At 42.0% G+C, this 22,439-nt stretch overlaps 1 protein-coding gene across 9 annotated transcripts in view; it reads right to left on the reverse strand.

Moving 5' to 3' along the window:
* KIF21A (kinesin family member 21A) overlaps positions 1 to 22,439 on the reverse strand; it is a 99,302-nt gene that overhangs the window by 65,427 nt on the left and 11,436 nt on the right. For all 9 annotated transcript variants that reach the window (XM_081929119.1, XM_081929123.1, XM_081929121.1 and 6 more), the window contains exons 2-3: positions 5,069 to 5,291; positions 2,701 to 2,883 (exon numbers count right to left, since the gene is read on the reverse strand). In XM_081929119.1, the coding sequence (XP_081785245.1) occupies positions 2,701 to 2,883; positions 5,069 to 5,291 (406 nt within the window). The remainder of the gene's footprint in view (positions 1 to 2,700; positions 2,884 to 5,068; positions 5,292 to 22,439) is intronic.

Consider the following 22,439-nt stretch of genomic DNA (forward strand, 5'->3'; position numbering starts at 1 on the left):
TTTAAGTAAATCCTACACAGAATAGACCAACTGAAATCAATTAACCTAAGTTAGTCACATCCTTTGACATCAGTGGGTCTACTCTGAGTAGCATTGACTACCACCCATAGCAAGTAAGGGGTGGGTGGGTGGTTGGTGCCATATCTCCTGCCCAAGTCTGGGGTATCATCATATTTGTCCCTCAAATTTATTGAGTGTTTTGCTTATCTGCATAAAGTTGCTTCTCAATGCAGAACGGGGAGCAAGTTGCACTATTCCACATTTCTCTCCATTTTTATTCTATAAGTGTCTCCCATTTCCAGTTTTCCTAAACTCACTCTGAAACAGCTGGTGAAAGTTTGGTAGAGCCAAATTTCCAAAAAGATACAGGGCCTATTAAGATACAGTGGTAGCTCAGGTAAAGTACTTAATTCGTTCCGGAGGTCCGTACTTAACCTGAAACTGTTCTTAACCTGAAGCACCACTTTAGCTAATGGGGTCTCCTGCTGCCACTGCACCACCGGAGCACAATTTCTGTTCTCATCCTGAAGCAAAGTTCTTAACCTGAAGCACTATTTCTGGGTTACTGGAGTCTGTAACCTGAAGCGTATGTAACCTGGAGCGTATGTAACCCAAGGTACCACTGTATTACACTTGACCCACAGTAGTATTGGGGGTGAGGGGGCAGAGGTTTGCTTCCATGTTGCTCTCTCTACGTCTTACCTGAGAAATAATCAAACTGAACATGGGAAGCCACATTGATTTGAATGCAGGATAGTATCTGACCATGAGAGCTAAACCCTCTTTAAGGGAAAGGGAGGAAACAACATCAGAACAATAGTGTGGTCACAATGAAGCATGGTAAAGGTAAAGGGACCCCTGACCGTTAGGTCCAGTTGTGACCGACTCTGGGGTTGTGGCGTTCATCTTGCTTTACTGGCAGAGGGAGCCGGCGTGCAGCTTCCGGGTCAAGTGGCCAGCATGACTAAGCCGAGATAATGCTTTCAGTGAGGTTCTTCAGATCTTTTTTACTCTTGAATCTTTCTATATACACAGTATGCATGTTTCCCCAGAGAACGGTGCAAGGATGCAAATGCTCTCCTGGGCCTTTGCATGGGAAATGAAGCAGGAGGAGAATTTTCATAACCTCTCACCGACTGCATAACGGAACAAGGTTCCTAGCCAATGTTTATTTGCTAACCCTCAGAGAGGCATTTAATGCAATCTTGTTCTGACTTTCAACAAGCAGATTTGCCATGCATGTTACATGCAGACCAGGACCTTCCAGACAACGGAATGAGATACTTGAAAGATCATTTTGATTTGGGGATTCTTCCAATTAGCAGTTCTAAGGCAATATTGAAAACACGATTCAGCGGGGTTTATACTGGCACCAGTTTAATCTGTCAATGCAATGAAAAGCATCTAAAAACTGAAAGCTTGGATATATTTAGTGTTTTATGGTGAAAGAGGATATTGTTTTACACATACTTGGTTCCTAGAAGTAAAGAGATTGCATCACTCATTATATCATCTAACTAGCACTTAAACCTGTCAGACCTGTTAGCTACTGATAGGGATACAACTTCATCTTCTTCCTTTTCCCCCCATATTTCTATGAAGAGTGCTTTTTTTAAAAAAAAAAATGGCAACACTGTAAATTGTTTTTTAAATGAAAAAAAGTTAAGCACTCCTGCAAGGCTTGTTTTTCTGGACAAAGTGATTTGGACCTCTGTTTCTGTATTTTAAAATATATCACAGAAACACTTTATGGCAGACTTTTTTTGTTAAAATACATAGAATCTACGTTTGGAAATAGTAAGTATAAACATTCTACAGTTATCAGCTGAAGATGCACTGGAAGTCCAAAGTCACTAAAAATGGATTTGTTTTGCTTACAAACTATCAGGACCCTGGAAAAAAAGCAACTGTTTAACTATCAAAGAGTTTGGAAAACAAAGTCCAAATTAAGGGGAACCAAGGGGCTGCCTTTATGCTGTGCAGTTTACGATTTGTTCCTCTGGACAAATATTAGCCAGAAAGCTTAAATCCAGTGCCCTTAGGTCAAGAGCAACAGGTATAGACTAGTCCAACTCCATAATGTATTTGGTTAATATTTTGGCAGAAATGCCAACAGCAGTGCAGCGATAATTCCCTGCATCGGAATTCAAGCATCTGTAACTTGGTTACCGTGCTGTTGCTAAACCCTAACTCAGAAGGGCATTTAAAAAATAACTCCCATTAGAATTGCAAATGTAAAAGTGGCAAACACAGTTCATTGGCCTTATTCAACAACACCAAGAGAGGGGGCCTCTCTTACTGACCTCAATTAATAAAACATGTTTCCTAAGCTTTGAATCAGGCGTCATAAATCATCTGAGCTTTAGTGAAAAGGGCAAAATGTCCTCTCTCTCCACCCTAGTGTGGGTGTTAAATAGTTTGCAACACTATAATTTTACGATGTTCCAAAACATAGATTTCAAACGTTAGATAAGCAAATCTCAACTTCCCTGCCATTCTTCCTGCCTAAATTACATAATAAACAATAATAAACATATTGCTACAATTCATTCCACTGGGTTTTCTGCAATATTTAAATTGTATGTTGACGAAACAGATTTAAAATTTACCTCCTTGCCAATCAGAATTGAGTATGTTGTGATTAGTATGCCCCAATATCTTTGCTACATGCGGGAAATAATTTTTGCTATGAAAGCTTACCTCTAAGAACTGAGCATTCACTTTAAATTCTGGAGGTGGAACGCCTTGTTGAATAGCTGCATGCGTTTTTCCTTCAATACATTTATACAGGTGTTTTACAGCTCGTGGTATAATGCCCTGTTCCTCTTCCATTATGTTAACATCAAATCCAGTCCCCATGGTGTATGTTTTACCGGCTCCTGTCTAAATTTAAGAGACCAAACAGCATTAATGTGCAACTAAATAATGTTTATCGTATACATCTTAACCTAGGGTCAAATAACACAAAAAACACTCTATTGCTGATCAAAAAGACTTCTGACTCCAGCAGCTCACTTTACAACTTTCTAGGTTGTCTCAAGAAAAAAGTAAGATCTCTACAGCATTTGGATGGCATAAAAACATCTGGACTGCAGAAATGCATAGTGAGTGGAGATGAGGATCTAAACCACTACCGCCTGCCCCCCAGGAAACAAGGGGTGATATTCCAGGAGTCCTGCTAGCTGAAGCAAGATTAGACTGGCTTCCTAGCTATAAAACATATTTTCCAACGTTTTGCAGTGGTTAAAAAGAAAAAGAAAACTGGGTTATTAGGTAGATTATGTCATGCTAAACTTAATAGGGTGTGTTAAGTAACATACTGCAGGAAAATAATGCTCCAAGAAGGCAGCCACCCACTGGAACTCTAAGCTCACCTTCTCCTCAATCTAGTAGTCCATCAGGTGTCAAAGCATCAGGACCAAACAAAAGAACAACACAGTTGTTTAGGCAACATGTGGCTGCCTGCCCACCCTACGCTAGCAGTTCCCAAGCAGTACTGGGACCAAAACACTGGGAACTAATTTAAAACCCCTGGGAGGAAAACTCATTACTTGTTTTTGTTTTATTATGTATTTTGAGCTCTCGTTTTGTACTGAACCGCCCTGTGATCGTCAGATAAAGGGTGGTATACAAATTTAATTAATGACAAATGTGGATCTGCCTGGCCAGTGCCTGGATGTTTAGGAGACTGCCGGGAAGAAAAGATAAAAAGAAGACAACTTGATATCCCAATATTGATAATAGAGATAACCATCAGTCAAGTCATTTGAGCAGGAGTGGCTAACTTGTGACAACTCCAGATACTAAAATGCTCTCAGCATCCCTGGCTATATCGAAACAGCATTTATGCCAAATGTGGAGAGGAGGGACAAAAGTGAAGAGGATGGGATACAAGTCCAATCTGAGCTGGACACGTCCTCTTTTGAACAGACCTATTAGAATTCAAGGCCACTGTAATTCAAGCTGAAGGATTGCATTTCTGAGCACCTTCTGCCTCAAATGTACTGCTTTGCACCTGCTTAAAAATACACCACTGTTTTAATATACCCAAAAATGAGCCTTGAAATCTTGATTTCAAGTACGTTTCGGAGCAGAATTCAAAGTGCTGGTGTTGACCTTTAAAGCCCTAAACGGCCTCAGCCCAGTATACCTGAAGGAGCGTCTCCACCCCCATCGTTCTGTCCGGATGCTGAGGTCCAGCGCCAAGGGCCTCCTGGCGGTTCCCTCATTGCGAGAAGCAAAGCTACGGGGAACCAGGCAGAGGGCCTTCTCGGTAGTGGCGCCCGCCCTGTGGAACGCCCTCCCATCAGATGTCAAAGTGATAAACAACTACCTGACATTCAGAACACATCTTAAGGCAGCCCTGTTAAGGGAAGTTTTAAATGTGTGATATTTTGGTGTATCTTTGGTTTCTATGGAAGCTGCCCAGAGTGGCTGGGGAAACCCAGTCAGATGGGCGGGGTACAAATAATAAATTATTATTGTTGTTGTTGATAATTCTCCCATGTTGAAATCTATTTGTTTTCACCTCTACTAAAAGGTTGGGGGGGAGATCCAAAAAAAGACCACTCCCGGATTCTGCTAGCGATTGAGCCAGACATGAGCTTTGGGGCTCTTCACTATAAATAAAGGTAAAGGGACCGCTGACCATTAGGTCCAGTCATGGCCAACTCTGGGGTTGCGGCGCTCATCTCGCTTTACTGGCCGAGGGAGCCGGCGTACAGCTTCCGGGTCATGTGGCCAGCATGACTAAGCCGCTTCTGGCGAACCAGAGCAGCGCACGGAAACACTGTTTACCTTCTCGCCGGAGCAGTACCTATTTATCTACTTGCACTTTGACATGCTTTTGAACTGCTAGGATGCCAGGAGCAGGGACCGAGCAACGGGAGCTCACCCTGTCGCGGGGTTTCGAACTGCCACCCGCGTCACTGTAAATAGTTTCCACCAAAATAAAACCTGTAAAATACTTGTTTGGAGTTCTGCCTGCTTACTCTCGAGCAACCACAACAGCCATCTGACAGATTCACTGAAAAGCAAACAATTAATTTTGAAACTTCGTAAAGTTTACCTGCCCATAAGCAAACACGGTAGCATTGTATCCTTCAAAGCAGCCTTCAATCAGTTTTTCTATGCACTGTATATAGATTTCTTCTTGCTGGGATTCAATATCAAATACATAATCAAAGGTGAAGGCTTTATCTTTTCCCAGAAACACTTGAGGTTCTCCAGGTGTGACAGATGTGCAGATATGGCATCCTTCAATCTTTTCTTTGGCTAGTTGAGGTCTGATTCTGGGGTGGGGGGCGGGGGTTGGAGGAGGAGGAGAAATAAAATGCCAAATATTACATCACTGGAATAGAATACAACTTAACGCTTCATATTTCAAGAGTCCCCCAATAAATTTAAATCAGATATGCCCAGGAGGGACTGAAGTCACGTAGAATGCTCACCGCTCACCTGCAACAATGGAAAGTATGATCTATTTAATATTTAAGGACAAAAACAACCACCATTATGCACCCTTTCTGCTGTAGCAGTGGAATTCAAGTCTCCAAGGTGACTTTGTCCTTTTCAAATTGGCCTGGTTGTATTCTAAGATTACAGTCCCATTTACGTTTTCTCATGAGTAATCCCTATGGAACTCAGTGGGATTTCTGAGTGAACCGGCATATAACCGGTAATCAATAACTTACAAAAATCAGCCAAAAAAAAAAACCATGGCAGAACAGAGGACAATCAGGTCTAATATATCCACATTATTTTTGAACTGCAGAAGCCTGCCAAAGATAACAACATTGACTTGAATAGACCTACTATGGTAACAAGAATAGAAGGGAGATTATTTCAATTTGATTTTAAAAGCCTTTGGCCCACGGCAGAGTAAAAACAAATTATTTTTGTTTGTTTTTTAAAACAATTAGACCTCAGATGCTCAATAGTTTAAGAGGAGGTTATTCTAGCTTGGATTATATGGTGCAGCACTAAGCTAACAAGGGCCTGTTTCATCTCCCAAGCAGCACAAAAAGGACAACCTAGTTGTGTCATTATTTGTGAAAATCCTAACAGACGCTAACCCAAACATGAGCATAAGACCTTTCTTTCTTTCTTTCTTTCTTTCTTTCTTTCTTTCTTTCTTTCTTTCTTTCTTTCTTTCTTTCTTTTTGCTACCATTTAGAAAGTTACTTGTTTCCACAAGAACCCAGCTGGAATTCATGGTAACTTCTGGGCAAACAACTTGTCATACACGAGTATGTTTTTATTTAAGACACAACTTCAGTAGGCTGCAATTCTGCTTAGGAGTGCCACCTGTGTGTGTGTTTGTGTGTGTGTGTGCGCGCGCGTGTGTGTGTTAAACCATGCTTTCACTCAACAATTTAAGCTCCCAGTGGCTACTTTTTGTGAAAAACTATTGGAAGTGACTTCATTGCGGAATTGAGAGAAGATGGCGGCTGCCAGCAGCGAAAATATTTTTGGATTGATTCGGCAGAAATACCAGCATGTGAGGGGAAGTTGCATGGACAGAGGGGTATCATACACATAAAATCCACACAGAAACACATCATTTTACTTCAGCTCGCTTGTGGAAACAACTCAGAGGCCGTGAAAGAAGGAAAACAACAGGAAGATTTAAAGGAACTATTAGAAATGACTATCAAAAGCAGCAGAGATATGAGATGATCAGAGCCCCCCCCCCCGAACTTGAAGCATGGGAAGTACCAACAAAAAATTAATAATTTGGCAAAATATTTGGATTAATTGATATGTATATGTATAATTTGGAATATTTAATGTGATTTGATTGGATTGTTAAAATGGAAAACGTAATAAAAATGATTTTTTTAAAAAAAGGAAGTGACTTCATGGCATGCATTTGCCTTCAATATGTGGTTTGAAACTTACCACCACCATTTCAAAATCTGATACAACCTAGGTGGTTTATATCTACAATATAATGAATCAAATGCCAATCGCACAAGGGGCACCAAAGAAATTATTCTGAATTTACCTAAGATTGAATGTAAAACAGCACATTTATAGAAGTCTGGGGTTTCACCCACCAAGCACAAGTTTTAGCTCAGTACAGTGGTGCCCCGCAAGATGAATGCCTCGCAAAACGAAAAACGCACAAGACGAAAGGGTTTTTCGTTTTTTGCGTCGCTTCGCTAGACAAATTTCCCTATGGGCTTGCTTCGCAAGACGAAACGTCTTGCAAGTTCTTGCGAGTTTTTTTCCTTTTTCTTAAAGCCGCTAAGCCGTTAATAGCCGCTAAGCCGCTAATAGCCATGCTTTGCAAGACGAAAAAACCGCAAGACGAAGAGACTCGCGGAACGGATTAATTTCGTCTTGCAAGGCACCACTGTAGCTAGATCATAAGGCTCTTAAAATCAAGGTCACGGGTTCAAGCTCTATGTTGGGTAAAAGATTCCTGCATTGCAGGGGGCTGGACTAGATGACACTTGTGGTCCCTCTTCCAACTCTACAATTCTATGGTTCTATGAACTTGGACCTCTTCAGAACTATAAGCATAGACCGTGCAGCTGCAGTGATTGATGACAGACTGTGAATTCAGCTTCTTTGTGTCTGGTAATGAATTACCGTATTTTTCACTCTATAAGGCGCACCAGACCACAAGACGCACCTAGTTTTTGGAGGAGGAAAACAAGAAAAAAAATATTCTGAATCTCAGAAGCCAGAACAGCAAGAGGGATCGCTGCGCAGTGAAAGCAGCAATCCCTCTTGCTGTTCTGGCTTCTGGGATAGCTGTGCAGCCTGCATTCGCTCCACAAGATGCACACATATTTCCCCTTACTTTTTAGGAGGGAAAAAGTGAGTCTTATAGAGCAAAAAATATGGTACATTTTTCTATCAATAACTGGAAACATTTGAAAGCATCTAGGAGAAATCCTACATTGGGAGTTAGAACAATATAATGCAGTTCCCTTTCACTTAATTTCACCCCCAAATTTTACACACAAACGGCAGAATACGTGCAGATGATCCAACAATAAAAGCTTCACAACTACAAGGTATCATACCACACATCATGACAGCCCATACAATAGTTTATTTATAATACTGCTGTCAATTTAATCCCTTTCCAAGTAGACAAAGTTAGCACATGTCCTGAGCAAAACCTGCAGTACATGATGAAACTGGAAGAACCATTTATGACTATTCTTAAGGGAACAATAGTTTGTTTTTTTAAAAAACCAAAACACGCTCCAACAACCTGTCCAGTAGGGAAACAAATTTACAATACGGAAGTCTACTGTGCCAATATAAACATTCATGTAATCTTATAGTGCAAGTGATTTCTCCCTTCTGCAAGTCTACTCTACAAAACATCTCCTGTGATTTATGCCAGTATTAACTTGGGAGAGGCAAAATGTTTCAAGAATTGCCGTTAGAAAAATCTCAAGTCCAAGATCCTTATTCTGTCATTCGTCCACTTGTAGAAGGAGCTTGCTATCAGCTTGCTATCTGTGAAAGCGTGTTCTCACTAAAGGAGAGCCCATGTTGCGGATGGGGCCTAGCAAGACACCCCGTAGTTGCCAGGCAGGATAAGATAGAGGGGCCTGGCAAGGATTGGCTGTTTGAGTTGCTGGGATAAAATTGATGTTGCCAATTTGGGGGTGGGTACAGGTTATTTAAACAAGGTTCACAGCAAGCTGCTTTCTCTTTCAATGTGGGAACCGGATCGCCCGCCCGTCCTCCCTTTTGGGCTTGTGCTTTGACCTTGCTATGCCTGTCATGGGGTCGTCCGCCTTGGTGCGGGGGCCTGGTAGGAATTTTTCCATTTGGCTGATTAGTGTGTGCCATTTGGTTTTTGCTAATGCGTAGCAAATCGTCACAACTTGTAAGGTTGGCCATTAGGCATTGGTTTAAATTGGTTGGAGGAGGGGTGTGGATTGGCTGTGCCTGCCCCTCCAATGCCGCTGCTGCACGGGAATTCCGTTAAAGGAATTCAGGGGCTTACCATCCTCTCGTCCAAACCCCTGGAATCGGGTGCGGGCCGCGTAAGCCCCTGGGAGCATGCGGGGAGAAGCGGAGGGTCTGTGCCGCAGCTCCAGTTATCCCTGATCTTGTTCCTCCACACTGGCTTTCGCTGGAATCCGGGAGTCAGTGCTGTCCTCCAAGGTGGGGGGGGGGGAGACAGATAGTCATAACCAATGCCTAAGCAACCACTCACAAGTTGTATGTTTAATAAAGTTGTGGCCAAAATTATGCCAAAAACCTTAAACAAAAATTTATGAGTGACGTGTGAGTTATTGGGGTAGGGGTGTTTTGGGGGACCTCAGCACGCAACTAACAGTTGTATAAATGAGCCCCAGGGTGGTCTTTTAGGCATTCTTCCATCTATTAGTAGTTCCCACACCACATGAAGAACATTTAGAATGATTCAGTGGCACCGGAAGGGTGATTTGGTCAGAATCAATCAGGTTCTGAATCTGACTGTTTGCGGCTCAGTCCCCAATGTGGTGCCCATGAACTCCATGTAGACATACATACATACACTTGATACCTGCCAAGATCCCCACTGCTCCTATTTAAAGCAAATATGGAGGAGGAGGAGGAGGAGTAGTAATAATAATAATAATTAATAATAATAGTACATTCGGTCTTTTTTGTTGTATTCCTCCCTTGGGTGGCACTGTGTGGGAGCACAGAGTCTTCGAAGTACTGAAGTTTATCTTGCAATATGGTTTTATTTTTGCTCCTTTTAACATTATTTATTGTTATTTTCATTGTATGTATATTCAGTCATTGTTTTGACTGCTCTGGCAAATTGCAGCAGTCTGAACAGTGGAGTATAACTCTCCTAAATAAAGCAGGTCACATATTAGGTTCCCCCCTCCCTTTTAAACATGGTTAGGAAATAATAATTTAGGGTTCTCTTTTTAAAAAAAATATTCCTAGTTGGTGGATTTCGATTTATTTTTTTAAATATGCTTTGTTTGTATTGGGTTGGATGAAAAGTAGGGGAAACATTTTGCAAGTTGCTTTTCCAGGTCTTCACATCTCTACAAACACAATTTTAAAAGAAGTATATATACTTTTAAAGACTGCAATCTACTCTGAGCTCCCCTTCCAAGCCCGGGGGGGGGGGACACGACACAATTTATTTTTAATAACATTTATATTGGCTAGTTCCTAGCAAAGCCATTAATTTCAGCAAGTTATACAGGGGCAAATAAACCAATTCCTAGACATTCCTAGACATTCTGTAATGGACCTAAGTTTGTTTGTTTGTTTGTTCTGTGAACTGCCCTGAGACCTCCGGGTATAGGGTGGTATATAAATTCAATTAACAACAACAACAACAACAACAACAACAACACAATAAATAGGAATATCTACTTAAAAGAGCTATATTAAAAACCGAGGAACTGACAAGCTGTCACTTTTCACTGGCAGATGAGAAAGAGGAGTAATAGTCATAATTTAATTAAAAGCAAAATATGGCACTGGAGTAATTGGATTGATCGAATGAATGAATCATTGTTTGCATCAGCCATAGCAATAAAACAATAATACAATATACAAAGAATAGAAATAAAAAGTCAGTTATATACAATACATTTTAGGGTTTGGAATTAATAGTCAAATAGTGGATCTTATTCTGATTGCCCCAGCTAAAAACCTCGCAACCTTTGCTGTCACCGGAGTAATTGCATTTGTCTGGCAACAGTTCACATATGTCGCTGTCACGGTTTGGCTTGGCTTAATAAGATTTATTTCCTTAAATTAATTATCCTTTTCTGGACCTCACATCAGAACAAGCTCCTGTAGCCATTAAGTGAATTCACAAGAGCCAGGCTTATTCAACTGCGCCATAGTTTCAGAGGCAACCCATTTATATATGTTGATTTGGTTTTCTTGGACCTCTTGCCTTCATCACTGGGCAGTTGCTAACCTTAGCTGGAAGGAAGTCAAGCTGTGCTCTTCTCCCCCCTTTCCCCCAAAATAATCCTTTGGCCATTTTGTAATGGTCTGCCAGGCAGCTCAGTACAGACGGCATCCTCTTGCTGCTTGACAAGATCTTTTGTTTGCTTGCCAAGAAAAAAGCAAGGAGGTGGAGGGGAGAAAGAGAGACTGAGTGTTGGCCGTCAAGCAAATAGATCTTCTTTAAGCAGGTACCCAACTTTCTCTTGGAAGCCGTACACAGCAGACATGTCACATGGAAAACGTATCCAGTATTTCCACGTAAATTCTTCCTATATCATTTCAGCGCACTGCTCACTTTAATGTGTTTCATTAGCAATGTCATAATAACTGTTTGGCTGCATAACAGTGTAATAACTGTAGCAGCAAAGCAATATAAACAAGCTCATGGCACCTTAGAGACTACCACCCTTATATCTCTTGAAATTTTTCACTCACAATAAGCAATGTGAGAGTCGGGGAGGTGAACTCATGAAAAGCTGTGGATCTCATGTCTCTCATATGAAGTAGGATGCTTGAATTTTTCACAAAAGTTTTCAAAGAACTTTAGGGGTGCCTTTCATAGTTCAGCTTTGAGATACAAAGTGGTTGTGTTGTGTTGTGTTGTGTTGTGTTGTGTTGTGTTGTGTGGTGTGTTGTTTTAAGGATTCCTCCCCACAAATGGAAATAGCACAGGGAAGGTAAAGAAAACATTTACTCTGCCCTATACCAAAATGTCTTTATCACCCCCATTTAACATCCACAATCCATTTCTAGCATTTCATTTGGTTTTTTTTGGGTTTTTTGCCTTTCTGTCTGTCATTTGGTGGGTCTGTCAATCAACTTTTACAAATTGTTACATATTTAATTCTCCAGGAGGGGGGAAAAATCCTTTACAGTTTATTGTTGACTATTTCAAGTGAACAGAAGCGGCTCTGTTTTTAAACAGAAGGTAGGCTGTTCGCGCAAGGGCTGAACTGCTGCTATGAGCTGGTGAAATCTCACCATGCAGCAAGCAGAAAAAATGTCAGGATCACAAAATAGCCCAGCCTGAAAATTACATGCTTGCCCATACTGTACTTGGAGCAGAGTTACATTTTTGAACATTCCTGAATAGCAACGCTTGGTTCTAAGTCCACTAAACTTGTTACTCTCTGGAAGAGATGGGAGGAGTACACTCAGCTACAAGGGAAAGGAAAGGAGATAACAACCACATTGCTCTCCACTTCTGAGGTTTCTACTGACAGAGATTTACACTGACTTGATATTAACTCCAGGATTTTCTTAAGGTCCTAATTCATCCTTGTTTGTTTGTTTGTTTGTTTGTTTAAAAGTCCTATCTCTGCTGAATGGGTTTATGTTTGTAAAGCTGTGTTATTTTCTTACATAGATGCACCTGAACAAAATGGAGAGTTATTGAAAGGCATGATTTGAGGAAGATAACCAACACTGGGACTCTCATACTGGAATTTCAGATATAGGGAATACTACAGCAATCACACCAATTTTTCAGAGGCTGCCACCAAAGCAAATATAGGATATTCCTTAAGTTTCTGAATTCTGAAGGCCATTTCACGTGTTAAAATAAAGTGGGTAGACCAGACACACACAAATGTTGCACTGCTATCACACTTGTGATGCATGTCCCTTCCACCCTCAAAAGCAACTTCTAAGGCGTGTACTTTGCAAACTTTTGCAGGCAGAGTTCATCCCTGCGGGCTTGTTTTTGCACTTTACACAACTAATGTGTGCACTGTCCTCTCGTTGCAATGTACAAAGCTGTCCTGAACCTTCACGAGGAGGGAATACTTGGGAAACAGAGGGTAGATTCAGGTTTAGCTTCTTTTCTTCTATGATCCAGAGATTAAGATGTTGCTTTTTAAAAGGGGCATATATAAATGACATGTATAAAGATCCATCTGGAAATTTGATGCACCTTCAGGTAGAAGAGTTTGGATTTGATATCCCACTTTATCACTACCCGAAGGAGTCTCAAAGCGGCTAACATTCTCCTTTCCCTTCCTGCCCCACAACAAACACTCTGTGAGGTGAGTGGGGCTGAGAGACTTCAAAGAAGTGTGACTAGCCCAATGTCACCCAGCAGCTGCATGTGGAGGAGCGGAGACGCGAACCCGGTTCCCCAGATTACAAGACTACCACTCTTAACCACTACACCACACTGGCTCTACACCACACAGGTATTACAAAATTAATCCATCTAGCTCAGTATTGTCTACACCAGTGGTGAGACACCTCAAGCCTGCAAGTCCCTCTGGGGTTGGCCCAGTAGGCCATTTTTGGCATAACAAGCCTCACCTTTCCTGCTTCTGATGTCACATGACATTAGGGACAGGAAGGTTCCAGCCATGGAAGTTCAAAAAGATTTCAAGCCACAGCCATAAAGGAAGAATCAAGGCGAGTATGCCACTTGCTTCCTTTGATCTGTTGCCTCGCATGGCGAGAGAAAAAGCCACCAAATTCAGAAAGGGCTGAATTCAAGCTCCGAATGTGAAAGGAAGACTCTTGATGTTTCAATCACCTGGCATCATATGACAGCAGGCGACTGACAGGGGGACAATTCCACCAACCTATCAAGTGACCCAGATCAGGTTGGTCTACGCCGATTGTCTATTGCTCTCCTGAGTTTCAGCCTGGGGTTCTTCCCAGTGTTACGTGGAGATTGTAGGGACTGACACTGGGATTTTCGGCTTGCAAAGAATTGCTCTACCTCTAAGCCAAGATAAAGAGGACCTTTGGAAACATGAGGCCCACAGTCCTACTTGGGCAATCTTCCAGGAGCCAAGTATCAAAGCTGAGGAAGGTCACAGGCAAAAGTGGGCCAAACTCCTGCTGCACCTAACACACACACACACACACACACACACACACCTCTATTTAAGCAAGCAAGCATCATTATCACAGATCAATAATACATTTCCGCAGGAAAAAAAGCACTCAAGTAAGGCATAGAGCAGGGCTTGGGAGAAGTGTGGTCTGGAACAGGGGCTTGGCTTGTAAAGGTCCCAAGGACAGCATTTGACCTCAGGCTTGGGGGGTATGAGGGTCATAGCTTAGAGCAAGACTGGGGAACCCTCAAGTCAACTCTATATTGGCTGATTTCATAATACAGTGGTACCTCGGGTTAAGTACTTAATTCGTTCTGGAGGTCCGTTCTTAACCTGAAACCGTTCTTAACCTGAAGCACCACTTTAGCTAATGGGGCCTCCTGCTGCTGCCACGCCACCAGAGCATGATTTCTGTTCTCATCCTGAAGCAAAGTTCTTAACCCGAGGTAATATTTCTGGGTTAGCGGAGTCTGTAACCTGAAGCGTCTGTAACCCGAGGTACCACTGTATGCATATTCAAAATAATATGCTTGAAATGAGGACTCAGCAGCACGCCAACCCACTCTCACTACCTTTCCTTTACAATTATGCATAGGGCAATTTTGAGCACCCATCACGCAATGACCTAAATGCATAGATTAGCCCTTCAGAGTTAGATACAAAGTTTATGTCTGTCAAAACACACACCAGACATGTTGAGGGGGATCCTAATTTCTAACCAATTTCATCTGTTCGTCTTACAGTGTTAAGTCGCTTTGAGACTTTTTCATATAAAGCAGCTAAAAAATGCAGTAAGCAACAAAATAATTTTGTCCATGCATGTCGAAGTTGTGTTGTACGAAATTCATACAACTGCTGAGGATTTAGCTGGTTATATTGCATAGAATGTTTCATGCTACAGTCAATTTTTTATTTTTTATTTGCTTTGCATAATTTGTGGAACAATTCTCCCCTTATTCACACAGCTGCTGCCAGTTCATTTCTCTGCCAGTCTCTCATACAAAGTGGTAAACACCTGATCCTGGAGTCTCGCCTATCAGTTCAACGCCTTACTGCTGTTCCTTGGCAGCAGGGAGTGGGAGAGCGTCTAGCTTTCTCAGGGTCAAAAACTCCTCTGTTAAATCAGCCCTTATTTAAGGGGGAGGAGGGGAAGAATGAGAACAGTTCCAAATCATGCATTTCTCAGCTGCTGTATAAAAACCATTAAAAGCAAATTACTTCTGGCTTGGCTGTTTAACAGAAGTGCTCCTACAAGCACTAGGAAGGGGGAAAGACTTTCTAAAATGCAAGCTTAACTTCCTCAGCTGTGAGTTTATGTTCAAAGATAATGTGTCTAAATCAGTTCTCAAATAAGCAAAAAAAAATTGTTATTGCAATAAGTTGCACTAAGTGAGAACAATACAAGTTTTGAAGCTTTTCTGTCAACTCCCCAGCTACCAAAAACCTTCAGCACTGAATTGAAGAATAAGAGCTCAATGGGCACAGTCTGCCATTCTGAAAGAGGTTGACACCCGGGTGTTCAGCTCTTTTAAATTAATATATTGGTACAATTCAAAACGTCACTGTAAACCATAGTTAAAGTTATTTCATGAATGTACCCATCAAGGCTGCTCGTCTCATCCCCGTTCTCACAATCCCTCACTTAACATTATAGGAGGACCAGGGATTGCAGTTTGTATTCTTCCAACAAGTCAGGGGTCATGTTTTTGTTTCCTCTCAGTATGAACGAAGAGGGTGCAATTCTCTAGTACATGTACATAGGAAGACGAAAGTAAAAAGGAAAGCAATTTGCTGTAACTCAGGGCTTGGAGAGGCAATTTGTTACAACTGCCAACCAAACCACTCTCAACAGCATCCCCGCTTGCCCCCAGCATCTGACATGAATGCTGAAAAACACGCCCACTTTTTTCTACTTCTCCATTTCAAGTGGTCCACCTGCTTCCTGCATCCCTGTGAAAATCTCTATTTATTGCCATGTTTGTATGATGTCAACCTATGAGGTGCTTCCTACTGTGAAAGGACTCAGAGAGAACAGCAGCAATAGGTTAACACCTTCCTATTCAAAGGTAGCCCATTGACTGCACTAGGAGACAAAACAGGAGTACAAGGTCAACCTTGGGTCCCCAGATGTTGTTGGACTACAACTCCCATCATCCCTGACCACTGGTCCTGCTAGCTAGGGATGATGGGAGTTGTAGTCCAACAACATCTGGGGACCCAAAGTTGAGAAAGGCTAGTCTATGGGGCTGCTCATGACCTTATACTCCTGTTTTGTCCCCTAATGCAACATGATAGATCAGTCGGTAGAGCATGAGACTCTTAATCTCATGGGGTCCTGGGTTCGAGCCCTACCTTGGGTAAAAATTCCTGCATTGCAGGGGTTTAGACTAGATGACTCTGTGGTCTCTTCCAACTCTACAATTCTATGATTCAAAAGCAGAAGTTATATAAGTTCTCTGCCTAATCCTAGTTAATATAAGATTATATAACAATGTTCAGTTTAGCCACTAAATTTTAAGAATCTAAGAGAGAGCCATAAAGATGATCAAGAGGTCAAAAGCCATAAAGTAAGTGTGGTATGGGACACAGGTGGCGCTGTGGGTTAAACCACAGAGCCTAGGGCTTGCCGATCAGAAGGTCGGCAGTTCGAATCCCCGCGATGGGGAAAGCTCCCATTGCTCGGTCCCTGCTCCTGCCAACCTAGCAGTTCGAAAGCACGTCAAAGTGCAAGTAGATGAATAGGTACCGCTCCAGCGGGAAGGTAAACATTGTTTCCGTGCGCTGCTCTGGTTCGCCAGAAGCGGCTTAGTCATGCTGGCCACATGACCCGGAAGCTGTACGCCGGCTCCCTCAGCCAATAAAGCAAGAAGAGCGCCGCAACCCCAGAGTCAGCCACGACTGGACCTAACAGTCAGGTGTCCCTTTACCTTTAAGTGTGGTATAGTGGTTAGAGTAGTCTTCCACAACACACTGTCCTCCAGATTTTTGAACTACTGTCTCCCGTTGCCCCTGACCTTTTGCAATGCTGGCTGGAACTAATGGGAATTGGAGCCTGGCAACATTTGGAGGGCACCAGGTGAAGAGCACTGGTTTCAAATGCCAGATTAGGAATGGCGATGCCAGAGTTCAAATCCCCACTCAGCCATGAAGGTCACTGGCAGCCTTGGGCTTAACCTCACTCTCTACGCCTTCCCCACCTCACAGAGTTGTTCTGAGGATGAGGGAGATAAACTTCAAAGGAAAAAAATGGAGGATATACATATAATAAAGTGCTGGTATTAGTTCATGTTGGGACGCAGGTGGCGCTGTGGGTTAAACCACAGAACCTAGGGCTTGCCGATCAGAAGGTCGGCAGTTTGAATCCCCGCGAAGGGGCGAGTTTCCGTTGCTCGGTCCCTGCTCCTGTCAACCTAGCAGTTCAAAAGCACGTCAAAGTGCAAGTAGATAAATAGGTACTGCTCCAGCGGGAAGGTAAACGGCGTTTCCATGTGCTGCTCTGGTTCACCAGAAGCGGCTTAGTCCTGCTGGCCACATGACCCAGAAGCTGTACGCTGGCTCCCTCGGCCAATAAAGCGAGATGAGCACCGCAACCCCAGAGTTGGTCACGACTGGACCTAATGGTCAGGGGTCCCTTTACCTTATTAGTTCATGTTAACTGATATCAACTTTCCATGAACTATTTGACAGCAAGCAGTGATCCTATCACATAGTTCTGGTGATCCACCGTTAAGCCCCAGCATGTCATCTGGCAAGACATCAGTGTAGAGTTTCCTTTCAAGTCTCTCTCCCATCATGTAAGCCCAGGGGGGAGGGAAACTTTCCCAGCAAGTAGGTGGATCCCAACATCTCCCACTCCAGTAGCCCATTTTGACATGTGGGTGAGGGTGCTCGCCTATCACCTGATGTCATTACATCAAGTGATAACTTCAAAGGGGCTAGCTAACAGGGGTTGCAAATCGACAAAGCTGGGTCTTCCCCAATGGCAAACTCCTTGGCCCCATTTGCAAAGGAACAACCAGGAGCTCTCTTTAAGCTCCCAATAGTTCCTTTACAGGTGCATCCTTCCCTGTCCCTCATCACATATGTCAGGTGAGCAGCAGCTGAGTAAGGTTTGTAGGGAAACTGCCTTGCGGACCAAATCAGGACCTGTGCCAGGCCAACCTAGGTCCCCCACACTCAAAATAGACTAGTCCAATAGCTTTCAAACTTTTTAACTTGCGTAGACTCTTTCTACTCTCACCTATCTGCTGAGAGATGCCTGTATCTCTGTACCACATGCCTTTCTCTTACTTGAAAAGAGCATTGCACTGACGACTTACAATACGTACGTAATCCAAAACCCTTCTGAGCTTTGCCACTGGTTAAAGCTCCGCTCTCTGTTCTTTTCCTCTACAATATGTTTATCTGAAACAGAATGCCACTTTAACTGCTTTCATCCTAATTATCAAGCTTGTTATAATTCTAATCTGTCATCTGAAGTTTCTCTCAGTCACTCCCGTTTTTATTTTGTATCCTCTGTCTCATCTACAAATTTGTTAAGAATACTCAGTCATCCTAAACTTAAAAGCCTTACGTCCTAAGTCTATAATTTGATACTTGTACGGACAAGGCCGTGCAGCTGAGAGGAAAAAGGAAAGAACAAAGAGACTGAAAGGAGACTGAAATATTCATTTAGCGAACTTTAGAGCGATTCCTTAAGATGAGCCATGAAGAGTCACAAGCACATAAATGAAGTTTATAAAAATAAATAAAGAGAGGGTGACAGCGAGAGTCTCCAATACATGACCAGACAGCACTAACTTTATGTAGTCAATTGTGTGTAAGGAAATAAACATTCTGCCTCTGTGGGATCAAAGAGGCAGGTAAGGATGGGAGAGTAATTTGATTGTTTACATTTAAAGGTGAATTTACTAAATTTGCATTTTTTTAAAAAAACACCATCAAGAGTTACCTGACTGTCAGCTGCATCTTGCCAGGAGAAGGTAAGCGCCCATCGCTCCCCTACTATTCTTAATGCCTGATGCCCTGCAGAGGCACTGATTCTGTGATGTCCTGCTTTGCAAGCAACTTCCCTGCAGAATAGCACCCCACACAACAGGACCTATGTCTCTGCACAAGAGCTGAAGTGGAGGCACTGATCCTGCAGAATGCAGGGTGCTCACTTGCAGAGAAGCCATGGCTTTTTTTAAAAAATTAAAAAACTTAATGAGACATTAGCCTCACCCTGAACTAATTTGGGACTGGATCCAGGGGAGCCTGGGTTGTCCTGACTAAGGCTCCTTGAATTGGAGCATGGGTAAGCAAACTAAGGCCTGGGGGCCAGATCTGGCCCAATCGCCTTCTCAATCCGGCCCGCGGGTGGTCCAGGAATCAGCATGTTTTTACATGAGCAGAATGTGTGCTTTTATTTAAAATGCATCTCTGGGTTATTTTTGGGGCATAGGAATCCGTTCATTTTTTCTTTTCAAAATATAGTCCGGCCCCCCACAAGGTCTGAGGGACAGTGGACTGGCCCCCTGCTGAATTGGAGCCATGGGGAGGGCCACAGCTATACACAGCTGCACTAGAAACCCCATCTCTCTCCACACCCTTGCTCATAAAGCTGAGAGGCAGAAGAAAAAGCCTCACTTTTATTTTGAATTTAGTTTATTTGTATTTCTTTTCCACAGTGAAAAGAGCCCAAAGTGGCTAACAAACATCTAACCTTTTTGGGGGGAAGTGGGACACATTTGTTACAAAACCTGCAACACAAGACTAAAAACAATTCAGTCAACAAGAAGTCCCAGCAAAGGAAGAATGGATACAGAAACGTGTGGAATATGCAGAAATGGCAAAACTCGCCAGAAGAGTAAGAAATCAAGATAACAAACTTTTTATAAAGGAATGGAAATGGTTTATTGAATATTTACAGATGAATTGTAAACGGATAAGAACACTGGCAGGATTATTGTAATAAACTGCAACTTCTTAAGTGTATATATTTAAAGAAGATGAATAAATGAGTAAATTAAGTTAATCTTGATATGCAGAAGATATTAAAAATAAATTTAAGGAACCGCAGAAAGAGGAGGAAGGAAGTCAAGTTTTGAAATGTCAAAATGATTGTAAAATCAGTGAAATGTATAAACCTGAAAAGTATAAATAATTAAAAAACAAAAAATATTCAGTAAACATGAGGTAAATTTAATGTTATGGTAAAATATAGCCTTGACATATACCAAGTACAATGCAAAGTCAAAATTAACAGGCCAAAACAAGCCCTACTGCTGCCACAGCTTAAATAAAGCTCAGAAGAGGTGGGGTCTTCTGACCAGACTAGGTGATTTACAGCCTGGTCCCTCATCTCTCCTTCAGTCAAGTCTGAAAGCCACAAAAAGTAGGGGCAGGTGGAGGCAATGATGGTAAATAGTCTTCCCCAGCTGCTAGTGCTGATTTTACTGCACTGCTTTGAATCAAGGCCAGGACAAAGCAGAACCAGAAGTCTCCTCCATTGGCCTAAAGGAAAGGATAACTTGCTAACATCTAAAGAACAATGAAACCATCTGTTCGCGAATGCCAACGTATATCATTTATACAGCTACAGTTTTACAATTCGGAATGGGCAAGAAAGAGTTAACCGAAGAATCATCTCTGTGTTTTCCAGCCCAGTATTTCCAAAGTAATTGATTGATGGTAAAGAAGACTTAGCCCTCACATATCAGTTGCAAGAGTTCAGCGAACACAAATTCGCTTCGACCACGCTTACCCATCAGAGGTATTAAAATTGATCCTGATGGATAGGCTTCCTAATTGAGTCAGACATAAATGCAAATGGCGTCCCGTCCGGTATGGAATAGACAGGTGGCTCACCCCCTTCCTCATCACCAAATGTCTAAGACGAACAAACAGAAAACATTTGTGCAAAAGCTTCTTTATGTCCAAATAAGGGAAATCTGGGTGGGGGCATCTGCAGCTGTTCCTTTGTTCATACCACATACAATGATTCCTCAGGGGCACCTTAATCTATGGATAAAATGAGGTATAATCACACTTAACACATGTTATTCGAAAACCCAACCACAAGAAAGACCCTGAAAGAAACACATTTGCTCAAGAAAGACCCTGAGATATTATTGTTCAAGAGGCATAAAACAAATAAAGTAGAATTTCATTTCCATTTGCCTTCACATCAACTGGGGGGGGGGGTGTCAATGTGGTTGTGCTATGTTGGTGGCAGATGCCCAATGCTCTGTGTCATGAAATATGCAGGCAGCCCCTGGTACAAAGATCCTTGGAAACTGAAGAGCCTCGTGGGAAAGTTTGTTGCATGATCGGACTAGAGACTGCCACATTATAGTAGAACATCCATTTCATGCATCTGATGAAGCAGAGCTTATTCCACAACTTCTGTAAATGATATTTCCCATTGGGTCAATGCTTCTGAGAAAGTCATACAAAACTCAAAAGCTGTTGGTAACACGCCAACCCAAGCTTGCCTAATAATAGGTGTTCATTTTTTGCCTACTTGCCCATCTTCTGGGCAAGTGTCTACTTTACGTATTTCCATATTCCAAAATAATTTTAAGTATTGAATAACTAGGTCTGGCGCAACAAGTCAACTGATCAGCAAGTATTTGACCAAGGTGCTAGTGCAGACGAGAAACTAGACTCAATCCCTGGTTCAGCATTGATTGTGAACTTGAGACTATGGTTAGACAAACACACCATGATAAATAAGCCAAGAACAAGTCTATGGTTTACTGTAACAGCCGAATGTGTGTGAGAACCACTGCAGTATTTGAAGCACAAAGTTAGTTTTCAACTACCATTTTCCTCAAGTTCAGGAAGGTGGATTCTATAAAAGGGCTGCTAACCTTTGGAGCTACCATTCAGAAATTAACAGTTGCAGTTTATTTGCCTCACACAATGTCAGAGTTAGCTAATGTTCTCATCTTTAGCCAAGAGAGTAACTAAATCTTTTCCAAACGTCAGGAACATTCTATAAAAAAATGTTATATACCTGCAACTTCATTTTTAGCAGTTTATTTACCAAAAAGAAGTCATGTTGAAGAGGAGCAATATCCTTACAGTTCGAATTCTGATATTAACAGAAAACTCATCCCCCTTTTAACTTCCAAATCACACCTACAATTAATCTCTAACAAGGACTGGGTTAGATACCAGTTTTTCTAGAGAGATGATATACAAAAGCTTGATTAGGAATCAATACCCTAAAATTTATTGTCCCTTTTCTCAATAAACCCTCAAGAATTTTCTTGAATGTCATGTAGAAGACGACTAAACATTAAGTACATACAATGTAGAATAATTACATTCCTAGATCAGTTTTGTCATACAAAAGTAATTCAAGTGTACATAAGTAATAAGTATTAGCAGCACTATAACTTTGGGAGGGTATTGTATGAGTACCTACAAAATTTATAAATAGAGCCCATAGCCCCCCCCCCAAATAAGCAAGATTTTCCACACTATTGAGTTACAAACTTTAGACCAATAAAAGGCTTTATGCAAAATAATTGCTTTACAAACAGCTCTATGCAATTCTAGCTATGCTGCTTTCAGATCACAATGAATTTCCCTGTCAATTTATATACCTCCTGTCACTGCACGATTCATATACATTTCAACAGTCGCTGCTGTTTCAGCAAAAAATAAGATTGCCCCTTCTGA

This window comes from Podarcis melisellensis (assembly GCF_964234715.1).
Source record: "Podarcis melisellensis genome assembly, chromosome: 10".
NCBI lineage: Eukaryota > Metazoa > Chordata > Lepidosauria > Squamata > Lacertidae > Podarcis > Podarcis melisellensis.